The sequence below is a fragment of the Anomaloglossus baeobatrachus genome, chromosome 11, assembly GCF_048569485.1.
Source record: "Anomaloglossus baeobatrachus isolate aAnoBae1 chromosome 11, aAnoBae1.hap1, whole genome shotgun sequence".
Lineage (NCBI taxonomy): Eukaryota > Metazoa > Chordata > Amphibia > Anura > Aromobatidae > Anomaloglossus > Anomaloglossus baeobatrachus.
This window is the reverse complement of record NC_134363.1, coordinates 172094117-172107809: the sequence shown is the minus strand read 5'-3', so window position 1 is coordinate 172107809 and position 13693 is coordinate 172094117. Positions and strand designations below refer to the sequence as shown.

The 13693-nt window shown below is 54.9% G+C and overlaps 1 protein-coding gene across 1 annotated transcript in view; it reads right to left on the bottom strand.

Moving 5' to 3' along the window:
* Window positions 1-8379, bottom strand: part of BUD13 (BUD13 spliceosome associated protein) — an 81203-nt gene extending 72824 nt beyond the window's left edge. The window contains 2 exon segments of the mRNA XM_075328606.1: window positions 1863-1953; window positions 8217-8379. Coding sequence (XP_075184721.1) covers window positions 1863-1953; window positions 8217-8356 — 231 coding nt within the window. The 5' untranslated portion in view covers window positions 8357-8379.
* Between the last annotated feature and the right edge of the window lie 5314 nt (window positions 8380-13693).

Below are 13693 nucleotides of genomic sequence, written 5' to 3'. Positions count from 1 at the left end.
CCAGACAATACCGTTTAACCAGGTTGTAATTCTTTTGTTGCCGTCTCCTGACTTTTTGCAGACTCTTCAGATATTCCTTCAAGGTAATGGATCACTTTCACCCAGCTAAGGAGAATAAGTGTTCACAATGGGCTCTTAGGAAAGCAAAAAAAAAAAAAAAGCAGTCAGCAGCACACTCTAAAGGGACACAAGATCAGAGAAACACCCCAAGGAAACTACTTGATAATCCACTACATGTACAAGAGACGGCATCCAAATCTCCGCTGTGGAATTAAACCTTTATTCTGTCATACTTAAAAATGACAATGTTTCAACCTTACAAGGTTTTTTATAGAGTACATTGTGTGTGTGTGTGTGCATATATATATATATATATATATATATATATATATACACACACACATACATATATATTATATATATATATACACACACACACATATATACATATATACACATATATATACACATACATATGTGTATCTGAATCTCTTGTAAATGTGGTGGATCATCTTCACCCAGGTTCGTTGGAGTTGCTTTCTTTTTTTGTGTCCCTTTAGAGAGCTCTGCTGACTTTGTACTGTCAAGGGAGGAATTTAGGTAAAGACTGCTAATGGAGTCTTCATACCGGGAATCAGAGACGGTGCCGTATTAGCTGTATATCAGTGCCAATGTATAAGACAATGAACACACAGACATGTTCTCCTTGAGCCAGCGTCATCAACTGAACTCGTGTATTGCAAGACACCCAATTATACAGTTTGCATCTCTAACCTTGAAGCTAGAAAAAGGGAGTAAAGGCCCAGTCACACACAACGACTTACCAGCGATCCCGAAAACGATGCGACCTGATAGGGATCGCAGGTAAGTCGCTGGGAGGTCGCAGGTGAGATGTCACACAGTCAGATCTTACCAGCGATGCAGGAACAATACAGGTCGCAGTAGCGACCTGTATAACGATCTCAGCAGTCACTGTGACTCTGTCACACAGTGTCAAACACAGCGATGTGTCCTGCACAGCAGGACATGGCCTTTGAAGAAAATGGCCTGGACCATTCTGCAACGATTAGCGATCTCACAGCAGGGGCCTGATCGCTGGTAAGTGTCACACATAACGAGATCGCTAACGGGATCGCTACTGCGTCACCAAACGGTGACTCAGCTGCGATCTCGTTATGTGTGACAGTACCTTAAGGAGTATTTCACTCCCTATTTTCTCCCAGCACATTGTTTGTTTCTTGTACATTCTTTCTGTGTAAACTCTACTGATAAGACTTTGCAGCTTCACATTCTGGCTTCATTATCTTTGGTTAACTCCTTCATGACTATACAGCTTTGAATTATATTATGGGTCTATGCGATGGCTACATAGACAGATTATTATGCAAAAACATCTAGATTTTGATTATTTACATACACAGATATTCTTATTACGTTTAAACAAAAACTATAGCTCAGGCGACCTCCACAGTACATTGTTCTTTTATTTTCTTAAGAAAACAATCTACTTCAATATTGGGCTCGGTCTTCCACGTTTGATTACACGGCTCCATCAAATTGCAGTGTCCTAAAATTAGGATTTATTTTAAACAATTATTTTTTAATGACTTTCATTGAAACATGAATGTATTTAGCATACATCTTGAAAACACATTGCTTACTGTTTGTGCAATAATACATCAGTCAGTATGGATGATCACATGAAAATTAAACAACAAAAACAATTACTCGAGGTTAGTGCAATTAGCTTGGACATGTCAATACTGGATTTCCATATCGATTTTTTTGCTATGTGTGAGTGCAAGCAAAAAAAAAAAAAAAAAAGACTGTAGTTCCCATAGGACAGAATCAGGGGCACTCACCACCGGCTGGTCATCCTCCTCCTCCACAGGTTCTTCCTTTTTTATCGGTTCCTTCTTCCAGTCTTCTGCATCATCATCTACTATCCGCATCCTAAATGTAAGAGGGGTATAATGGAAAAAAGAAAAAACAGATTTAAAGAAATTACTGGAAACTATGTACAGATGGAGTTTTGGGATTGGGACCGGAATAAAAAAAAAAATAAAGTCTTTACAAATAAATAAAAAATTCTCTTCACGAGTTCAGGCTTGTGAGCACTTCTTTTTTCACTTCACGTTTTGAAAAACCTTTGGTGGGAACAACACAGCGCAGGTCGCTTCTTTGAAAAGGCAACTGATGGAATCTGCTGCAAATAGGCACTGCCTAAACAAAAGGCTGCTAAAAAATGCTTAAAGGGATGAAAAATTCAACTAAAAACTAAACTAAAAAACAACCCAAAGAAGGATACTGAGAAGCTGTCAATCAGGCTAGGTGGGGAAAGTCAGCAGGTAGGAGGAGGGACACTGAGGAGCTGTCAATTAGGATGGGTAGCTTAAGATTCAGCAGCAGGGAGGAGGGACACTGAGGAGCTGTCAATCAGTCTAGCATGGGGGGAAAATCAGCAGCAGGGAGGAAGTACATTGAGGAGCTATCAATCAGGGCTCATGAGGGAGAATCAGAAACGGTGAGAAGGCACAATGAAAAGCTGTCAATTAGGATGGGTAGAGTCTGTTCAGCAGCAGAGAGGAGGGACACTGAGGAGTTGTCAATCAGGACAGATATGAGCAGAATCAGCAGGTGAAAGGAGGGACAATGAAAACCTAAAAATCAGGGCGGGTGGGCAGAGATTGAGCTAAACACCCACATAGGACCCTACAGCTCCTATAATCAGGGACATGTCAGGGTGCGCTGTGGACAGACACCAAGAGGGATTTTGTTAAGTTGTGTCGTGGGTGCCAGCATTCCCGCACTGTAAAATAGTTTGGTCTGGGCACCTTGGAGGTGGGGCGATCCCCCATCCCCACAGTGATGGCTCCAGCCCTGACACCCCCCCCCCCATCCCCACAGTGCAGGCTTCAGCCCTGATCCCCCCCATCCCCACAGTGCAGGCTCCAGCCCTGATCCCCCCCATCCCCCTCCATCCCCACAGTGCAGCCTCCAGCCCTGATCCCCCCCCCCCATCCCCACAGTGCAGGCTCCGGCCCTGATCCCCCCCCATCCCCACAGTGTAGGCTCCGGCCCTGATCCCCCCCCCATCCCCACAGTGTAGGCTCCGGCCCTGATCCCCCCCCCATCCCCACAGTGTAGGCTCCAGCCCTAATCCCCCCCCCCATCCCCACAGTGCAGGCTCCAGCCCTGATCCCCCCCCCCATCCCCACAGTGCAGGTTCCAGCCCTGATCCCCCCCCCCATCCCCACAGTGCAGGTTCCAGCCCTGATCCCCCCCCCCCATCCCCACAGTGCAGGTTGCAGCCCTGATCCTCCCCCCCATCCCCACAGTGCAGGCTCCAGCCCTGATCCCCCCCCCCCCCATCCCCACAGTGCAGGCTCCAGCCCTGATCCCTCCCATCTCCACAGTGCAGGCTCCAGCCCTGATCCCCCCCATCTCCACAGTGCAGGCTCCAGCCCTGATCCCCCCCATCTCCACAGTGCAGGCTCCAGCCCTGATCCCCCCCATCCCCACAGTGCAGGCTCCAGCCCTGATCCCCCCCCCCATCCCCACAGTGCAGGCTCCAGCCCTGATCCCCCCCCCCATCCCCACAGTGCAGGCTCCAGCCCTGATCCCCCCCCATCCCCCCCATCCCCACAGTGCAGGCTCCAGCCCTGATCCCCCCCCCCCCCCATCCCCACAGTGCAGGCTCCAGCCCTGATCCCCCCCCCCATCCCCACAGTGCAGGCTCCAGCCCTGATCCCCCCCCCATCCCCACAGTGCAGGCTCCAGCCCTGATCCCCCCCCCCCATCCCCACAGTGCAGGCTCCAGCCCTAATCCCCCCCCATCCCCACAGTGCAGGTTCCAGCCCTGATTCCCCCCCCCATCCCCACAGTGCAGGTTCCAGCCCTGATCCCCCCCCATCCCCACAGTGCAGGCACCAGCCCTAATCCCCCCCCATCCCCACAGTGCAGGTTCCAGCCCTGATTCCCCCCCCCCCCATCCCCACAGTGCAGGTTCCAGCCCTGATCCGCCCCCCCCCCCCATCCCCACAGTGCAGGTTCCAGCCCTGATCCCCCCCCCCCATCCCCACAGTGCAGGCTCCAGCCCTGATCCCCCCCCCCCCCCCCCCATCCCCACAGTGCAGGCTCCAGCCCTGATCCCCCCCCATCCCCACAGTGCAGGCTCCAGCCCTGATCCCCCCCCCCATCCCCACAGTGCAGGCTCCGGCCCTGATCCCCCCCCATCCCCACAGTGTAGGCTCCGGCCCTGATCCCCCCCCATCCCCACAGTGTAGGCTCCGGCCCTGATCCCCCCCCCATCCCCACAGTGTAGGCTCCAGCCCTAATCCCCCCCCCCATCCCCACAGTGCAGGTTCCAGCCCTGATCCCCCCCCCATCCCCACAGTGCAGGTTCCAGCCCTGATCCCCCCCCCCCCCCATCCCCACAGTGCAGGTTGCAGCCCTGATCCCCCCCCCCCATCCCCACAGTGCAGGCTCCAGCCCTGATCCCCCCCCCCCCCCCCATCCCCACAGTGCAGGCTCCAGCCCTGATCCCTCCCATCTCCACAGTGCAGGCTCCAGCCCTGATCCCCCCCATCTCCACAGTGCAGGCTCCAGCCCTGATCCCCCCCATCTCCACAGTGCAGGCTCCAGCCCTGATCCCCCCCATCTCCACAGTGCAGGCTCCAGCCCTGATCCCCCCCATCCCCACAGTGCAGGCTCCAGCCCTGATCCCCCCCCATCCCCACAGTGCAGGCTCCAGCCCTGATCCCCCCGCATCCCCCCCATCCCCACAGTGCAGGCTCCAGCCCTGATCCCCCCCCCCCCCCTCCCCACAGTGCAGGCTCCAGCCCTGATCCCTCCCATCTCCACAGTGCAGGCTCCAGCCCTGATCCCCCCCATCTCCACAGTGCAGGCTCCAGCCCTGATCCCCCCCATCTCCACAGTGCAGGCTCCAGCCCTGATCCCCCCCATCCCCACAGTGCAGGCTCCAGCCCTGATCCCCCCCCCATCCCCACAGTGCAGGCTCCAGCCCTGATCCCCCCGCATCCCCCCCATCCCCACAGTGCAGGCTCCAGCCCTGATCCCCCCCCATCCCCACAGTGCAGGCTCCAGCCCTGATCCCCCCCCCATCCCCACAGTGCAGGCTCCAGCCCTGATCCCCCCCATCCCCACAGTGCAGGCTCCAGCCCTGATCCCCCCCCCATCCCCACAGTGCAGGCTCCAGCCCTGATCCCCCCCCCATCCCCACAGTGCAGGCTCCAGCCCTGATCCCCCCCCCATCCCCACAGTGCAGGCTCCAGCCCTGATCCCCCATTCCCACAGTGCAGGTTCCAGCCCTGATCCCCCCCCCCATCCCCACAGTGCAGGTTCCAGCCCTGATCCCCCCCCCATCCCCACAGTGCAGGTTCCAGCCCTGATCCCCACCCCCATCCCCACAGTGCAGGTTCCAGCCCTGATCCCCCCCCATCCCCACAGTGCAGGTTCCAGCCCTGATCCCCCCCCATCCCCACAGTGCAGGTTCCAGCCCTGATCCCCCCCCCCATCCCCACAGTGCAGGTTCCAGCCCTGATCCCCCCCCAATCCCTCCCAGTGCAGGCTCCAGCCCTGATCCCCCCCCATCTCCGCAGTGCAGGCTCCAGCCCTGATCCCCCCCCATCTCCACAGTGCAGGCTCCAGCCCTGATCCCCCCCATCTCCACAGTGCAGGCTCCAGCCCTGATCCCCCCCATCTCCACAGTGCAGGCTCCAGCCCTGATCCCCCGACATCTCCACAGTGCAGGCTCCAGCCCTGATCCCCCCCATCTCCACAGTGCAGGCTCCAGCCCTGATCCCCCCCATCTCCACAGTGCAGGCCCAAGCCCTGATCCCCCCCATCCCCACAGTGCAGGCTCCAGCCCTGACCCCCCTCCATCCCCACAGTGTAGGCTCCAGCCCTGAGCCCCCCCCCCCCCCATCTCCATAGTGCAGGCTCCAGCCCTGATCCCCCCATCTCCACAGTGCAGGCTCCAGCCCTGATCCCCCCCATCTCCACAGTGCAGGTTCCAGCCCTGATTCCCCCCCCCCCCCATCCCCACAGTGCAGGTTCCAGCCCTGATTCCCCCCCCCATCCCCACAGTGCAGGTTCCAGCCCTGATCCCCCCCCCCCATCCCCACAGTGCAGGTTCCAGCCCTGATTCCCCCCCCCATCCCCACAGTGCAGGGTCCAGCCCTGACTCCCGCCCCCCCCATCCCCACAGTGCAGGTTCCAGCCCTGATTCCCCCCCCCATCCCCACAGTGCAGGTTCCAGCCCTGATTCTCCCCCCCCCATCCCCACAGTGCAGGCTCCAGCCCTGATGATCCCCCCCATCCCCACAGTGCAGGCTCCAGCCCTGATCCCCCCCCCCCCATGCCCACAGTGCAGGCTCCAGCCCTGATCCCCCCCCCATCCCCACAGTGCAGGCTCCAGCCCTAATCCCCCCCATCCCCACAGTGCAGGTTCCAGCCCTGATTCCCCCCCTCCATCCCCACAGTGCAGGTTCCAGCCCTGATTCCCCCCCCCCATCCCCACAGTGCAGGTTCCAGCCCTGATTCCCCCCCCCCCATCCCCACAGTGCAGGTTCCAGCCCTGATCCCCCCCCCCCCATCCCCACAGTGCAGGCTCCAGCCCTGATCCCCCCCCCCATCCCCACAGTGCAGGCTCCAGCCCTGATTCCCCCCCCCCCCCATCCCCACAGTGCAGGCTCTAGCCCTGATCCCCCCCCCCATCCCCACAGTGCAGGCTCCAGCCCTGATCCCCCCCCCCCATCCCCACAGTGCAGGCTCCAGCCCTGATCCCCCCCCCCATCCCCACAGTGCAGGCTCCAGCCCTGATTCCCCCCCCCCCATCTCCACAGTGCAGGCTCCAGCCCTGATTCCCCCCCCCCCATCTCCACAGTGCAGGCTCCAGCCCTGATTCCCCCCATCTCCACAGTGCAGGCTCCATCCCTGATTCCCCCCATCTCCACAGTGCAGGCTCCAGCCCTGATCCCCCCCCCCCCCCATCTCCACAGTGCAGGGTCCAGCCCTGATCCCCCCCCCCCCCCCCATCTCCACAGTGCAGGCTCCAGCCCTGATTCCCCCCATCTCCACAGTGCAGGCTCCAGCCCTGATTCCCCCCATCTCCACAGTGCAGGCTCCAGCCCTGATTCCCCCCATCTCCACAGTGCAGGCTCCAGCCCTGATTCCCCCCATCCCCACAGTGCAGGCTCCAGCCCTGATTCCCCCCATCTCCACAGTGCAGGCTCCAGCCCTGATTCCCCCCATCCCCACAGTGCAGGCTCCAGCCCTGATTCCCCCCATCTCCACAGTGCAGGCTCCAGCCCTGATTCCCCCCATCCCCACAGTGCAGGCTCCAGCCCTGATCCCCCCCCCCATGCCCACAGTGCAGGCTCCAGCCCTGATCCCCCCCCATCCCCACAGTGCAGGCTCCAGCCCTAATCCCCCCCCATCCCCACAGTGCAGGTTCCAGCCCTGATTCCTCCCCCCCCCATCCCCACAGTGCAGGTTCCAGCCCTGATCCCCCCCCATCCCCACAGTGCAGGCACCAGCCCTAATCCCCCCCCATCCCCACAGTGCAGGTTCCAGCCCTGAACCGCCCCCCCCCATCCCCACAGTGCAGGTTCCAGCCCTGATCCCCCCCCCCCCATCCCCACAGTGCAGGCTCCAGCCCTGATCCCCCCCCCCCCATCCCCACAGTGCAGGCTCCAGCCCTGATTCCCCCCCCCATCCCCACAGTGCAGGCTCCAGCCCTGATCCCCCCCCATCCCCACAGTGCAGGCTCTAGCCCTGATCCCCCCCCCCATCCCCACAGTGCAGGCTCCAGCCCTGATCCCCCCCCCCCCCATCCCCACAGTGCAGGCTCCAGCCCTGATTCCCCCCATCCCCACAGTGCAGGCTCCAGCCCTGATCCCCCCCCATCCCCACAGTGCAGGCCCCAGCCCTGATCCCCCCCCATCCCCACAGTGCAGGCTCCAGCCCTGATTCCCCCCATCCCCACAGTGCAGGCTCCAGCCCTGGCCCCCCTGGGGACATCTGCAGACACCTCTCACTGACGGCTCTGCCACCAGGGGGCGCGGTCACTGGCCATTTTGCTTTTGCAGGGATATAGGACACGTCCACCTCACAGGAACCGCGGTCTGACTGCTGGGAGTTGTAGTACCACACTGGCGCCTCCATCACTGGGGAGTGCTCTGCTCTTGTCTTACCCTCTCCCCTCCGGCACTGTCTTCTTTTTCTTCCTCTTCTTCTTCCTGCCAGGTTCATCATCTACGCTCCCGGGATCCAGATAGCGCTTCAAGTACTCGGCTTTGGAGATGCCCTGCAGTGTACCTGCGGGCGCAGCCATGTTTCCGGTGGCGGAAGTTAGAGTTGACAGACACTTCCGGTTTAGTGAGGGTGAAAGAATAAAGAAGTTCAACTTCCGGTGGCACTAGCTGTGACGTCACGGCGCACGCAGCGTCCTGCAGTCTGTGCGCAGCCGGGCGGACTGTTACATTCGAAGCCAGGCAGGGGGGAGTTTAGCTGCTGCTGGTGGTGGTGGTACAGTCCCGCTGTTACAGAAGGGCATGCTGGGAGCTGTAGTTTATAGTAGTGATGCGGGTTGAGAGGAATGAATTGGACGAATTATAGAAAGGGACTACAACTCCTAGCATGCACTGCTATTATGATTTCCTAACCAGCATTACATAGAATTTGGCCACAGATGACATACTGAGGCCTTTAGATCATGTTCATAGTCAATTATCCTAAAGTTATTGGAGCGTGTGCTGCAGGGTAAAGCATGGGGGAGGAAGAAAAGTTGTTTATTTAGCACCAGATTTGTTTTTCTGCCACTTATTCTCTTTCCCTTTTAAAGGCGACTATTACAATGTCATTTGAAGAGCAGTCTTAGGGCACTGACGGTGGGATTCGTGCATATATGTCCCCCCCACCCCCCCATCACATCGCAAGGACTGGCTGCAGCCATCTGTTCAGTGTCACTTAATGGAAGACTCGGAAATTGGGGGAGGGGGGGGGATAAAAAAAAAATGGATAATGTTTCATACACCTGTGTGAACTTTACCTTTAAGAGCTTCCGTCCTTCCACCACTCTGGTCTCGGTTACCCTCATATGTGATGGCACTCATCACCGCTGCAGCCAATCAGTGAGCTTGGTCTACACAGCATGAGCTTCTGCATTCAGCGATTGGCTGCAGCGGTGATGTGATCTGTGGACGTACGGATGGCACCAGACCTGGGAAGTGGGGTTTACTATCAGATTTTGATTTTGCACACAATAGCATTTGAAATAATCACCCCCCCAGTGGAAAACCCCTTGAAGAGGTGTGATGGGACACCCGTGATTATCGTGGACGGCCATTGTAGTGGAGCTCAGAGATCTGCAGCCCCTTGGTTTCAGTGAGTAGAGCCGGACCCCCGCAGATCAGCGGTTGTAACACATTGCAGGTTAGTTGCCCTTAATGGGCTGCAGTGTGCACGTTACCCTGGCCAAAAACTACTACTCCAGCAGGATGCAGCTAAGCCCCCACTAAGTGGAGGCATCACAGGTGCAAGAGGAGCAAATCACACACACACTTCCAAAAAATGGAGGAGGGATAGCTGTATGATAAAACTGCACAGTGATGGCTTGCATAGAGCGCTGTTCACACATGCAGATGCACACTCACAAGCTCGCAGCCTATTAGGTGACGCCCATACAATTAGATCAGGCGGGCTGCCAAGCCGTACTCCATCTGTGCATCATACAGGGACAGGAACTCTAATATGCAAGGCCTAACAAAAAGGCGCCTGGCTGTATCCTGTACAAAAAAAAAAAATCTGATGTTTTTAGTTGGTATTATGGCCATAAAACAGAAAAAACCTGTATAACCACTGAACCCGAGAATAACAAATTCACTGCACTCTCAAAAAGTTGAAATGCTGAAAATTGGTGCTTTATTTTTAAATGTGGTAGTATGCGACACGTCCCAACGTTTCGACCCTCCCGGGTCTTAATCATGTGGTCGCTGTGGGAAGGATTGGCGGTCTCTTGAAGGAGCCAGTACTGTTTGGAACGACCCTCCACCTGATTAAGATGAAGGAGGGTCGCAACGTTGGCCTGTGTCACATAGTCAATAAATGTGGTAGTATGCGACACAGGCCAACGTTTCGACCCTGCTGGGTCTTAGGGTATGTGCGCACGTTGCTTTTTACCTGCTTTTTACCTGCTTTTTTGCTGCTTTTTCTTCTGCGCTGTTTAATGCCAAAATGGATGTGTTCTTCTATTCAAGCAAAGTCTATGGGAATTTGGGTTTCTTGTTCACACTATGTTGTTCAAAATGCTGCCTTTTTGTGGCAGAACTTTGGTCAAAAACTCAGCTTTGCAGTGCAAAACCCAAATGGCAAAAACAATTGACATGTTGCTTCTTTGAAAAGCTGAGTTTTTGACCAAAGTTCTGCCACAAAAAGGCAGCATTTTGAACAACATAGTGTGAACAAGAAACCCAAATTCCCATAGACTTTGCTTGAATAGAAGAACACATCCATTTTGGCATTAAACAGCGCAGAAGAAAAAGCAGCAAAAAAGCAGGTAAAAAGCAGGTAAAAAGCAACGTGCGCACATACCCTAAATCATGTGGTTGCTCTGGGAAGGATTGGAGATCTCTTGAAGGAGCAAGCGATGTGTGGAATGACCCCCACTCCTGATTAAGACCCGAAGGGTCGAAACGTTGGCCTGTGTCCCATACTACCACATTTAAAATATTTCTTTGTGTGTCAATAAATGTGGTAGTATGCGACATGTCCCAACGTTTCGACCCTCCCGGGTCTTAATCAGATGGATGGTCACTCCATACAGCGCTTGCTTCCTTCTTCAAGAGACCTCCAATCCTTCCCACAGCGACCACATGATTAAGACTCGGGCGGGTCGAAACGTTGGGACGTGTCGCATACTAGCACATTTAAAATACTTGTCAATAAAAGATCCAATTTTCAGCATTTCAACTTGGAGAATGCGGTGGATTTATGTTTTTCTCGGATACTGAGGGACGCGATCCCATTTCACCAGCACCTCAAATTATAATACCTAGTGCAAACCAATAATTTTTTATCTAAACACTGAACCCGTCGTAAAGTCTTAGGTTCAGTGTTACAAAGGTAAAAAAATGCAAAAGAAGGGAATTTTGTTTACTTACCGTAAATTCCTTTTCTTCTAGCTCCAATTGGGAGACCCAGACAATTGGGTGTATAGACTATGCCTCCGGAGGCCACACAAAGTATTACACTCAAAAGTGTTAAGCCCCTCCCCTTCTGCCTATACACCCCCCGTGCTCCCACGGGCTCCTCAGTTTTGGTGCAAAAGCAAGAAGGAGGAAAAAGAATTATAAACTGGTTAAAAGTAACTTCAATCCGAAGGAATATCGGAGAACTGAAACCATTCAACATGAACAACATGTGTACACAAAAAAACAGGGGCGGGAGCTGGGTCTCCCAATTAGAGCTAGAAGAAAAGGAATTTACGGTAAGTAAACAAAATTCCCTTCTTCTTTGTCGCTCTATTGGGAGACCCAGACAATTGGGACGTCCAAAAGCAGTCCCTGGGTGGGTAAAATAATACCTCATAATAGAGCCGTAAAACGGCCTCTTCCTACAGGTGGGCAACCGCCGCCTGAAGGACTCGTCTACCTAGGCTGGCATCCGCCGAAGCGTAGGTATGCACCTGATAGTGCTTCGTGAAAGTGTGCAGGCTCGACCAGGTAGCTGCCTGACACACCTGCTGAGCCGTAGCCTGGTGCCTCAAAGCCCAGGACGCGCCCACGGCTCTGGTAGAATGGGCCTTCAGCCCTGAGGGAACCGGAAGCCCAGCAGAACGGTAGGCTTTGATAATTGGCTCCTTGATCCACCGAGCCAGGGTTGATTTGGAAGCCTGTGACCCTTTACGCTGGCCAGCGACAAGGACAAAGAGTGCATCCGAGCGGCGCAGGGGCGCCGTACGAGAAATGTAGAGTCTGAGTGCTCTCACCAGATCTAACAAGTGCAAATCCTTTTCACGTTGGGGAACTGGATGAGGATAAAAAGAAGGTAAGGAGATATCCTGATTGAGATGAAAGGGGGATACAACCTTAGGGAGAAATTCCGGAACCGGACGCAGAACCACCTTGTCCTGGTGAAACACCAGGAAAGGGGCTTTGCATGACAGCGCTGCTAGCTCAGACACTCTCCGAAGAGAAGTGACTGCTACTAGAAAGAAGGGAATTTTGTTACTTACCGTAAATTCCTTTTCTTCTAGCTCCAATTGGGAGACCCAGACGATTGGGTGTATAGCTACTGCCTCCGGAGGCCACACAAAGCATTACACTAAAAAGTGTAAGGCCCCTCCCCTTCTGGCTATACACCCCCCGTGGGATCACGGGCTGATCAGTTTTAGTGCAAAAGCAAGAAGGAGGAAAGCCAATAACTGGTTAAACAAATTCAATCCGAAGGAACATCGGAGAACTGAAACCATTCAACATGAACAACATGTGTACCCGAACAAACCAAAAATCCCGAAGGAAACAGGGGCGGGTGCTGGGTCTCCCAATTGGAGCTAGAAGAAAAGGAATTTACGGTAAGTAACAAAATTCCCTTCTTCTTCGGCGCTCCATTGGGAGACCCAGACGATTGGGACGTCCAAAAGCAGTCCCTGGGTGGGTAAATGAATACCTCAAGTTTGGACTGTAAAAACAGCCCTTCCCTACATGGAGGCAACCTCCGCCTGCAGGACTCATCTACTTAGGCTGGCATCTGCCTAAGCGTAGGCATGCACCTGAAAATGCTTGGTGAAGGTGTGCAGACTCGACCAGGTAGCCGCCTGGCACACCTGCTGAGCCGTAGCCTGGTGCCGTAATGCCCAGGACGCACCCACGGCTCTGGTAGAATGGGCCTTCAGCCCTGATGGAACCGTAAGCCCAGTAGAACGGTAGGCTTCAAGGATTGGTTCCTTGATCCATCGAGCCAGGGTGGATTTTGCAGCCTGCGACCCCTTGCGCTGACCAGTGACAAGGACAAAGAGTGCATCCGAGCGGCGCAGGGGCGCCGTGCGGGAATGTAGATTCTGGGTGCTCTACACCAGATCCAACAATGCAAAGCCATTACATATCGATGAAATGGATAAAAGGAAGGTAAGGAGATATCCTGATTGTGATAAAAAGGGGATACCACCTTAGGGAGAAACTCTGGGATCGGGCCCAGCACTACCTTATCTTGGTGAACACCAGGAAGGGAGCTTTGGATGACCGCGCTGCTAGTTCGGACACTCTCCGAAGAGACGTGACCGCTACCAGAAAGGCCACTTTCTGTGAAAGTCGAGAAAGTGAAACATCCCTCAGAGGCTCGAAGGGCGGCTCCTGGAGAGCAATTAATACCCTGTTCAGATCCCATGGGTCTAACGGCCTCTTGAACGGAGGGACAATGTGATAACCCCCCTGCAGGAACGTGCGTACCTGAGGAAGTCGTACTAGGCGCTTCTGAAAGAATACCGACAGCGCTGCGACTTGTCCTTTAAGGGAGCCGAGCGACAAAAACTTTTTCCCAATCCAGATGCAGGAAGGGAGGAAAAAGGAGACAATGCAAATGGCCAGGGAGACACTCCCTAAGCAGAGCACCAAGATAAGAATAACTTCCACGTCTTGTGGTAGATCTTGGCAGACGTCGGCTTCCTAGCCCG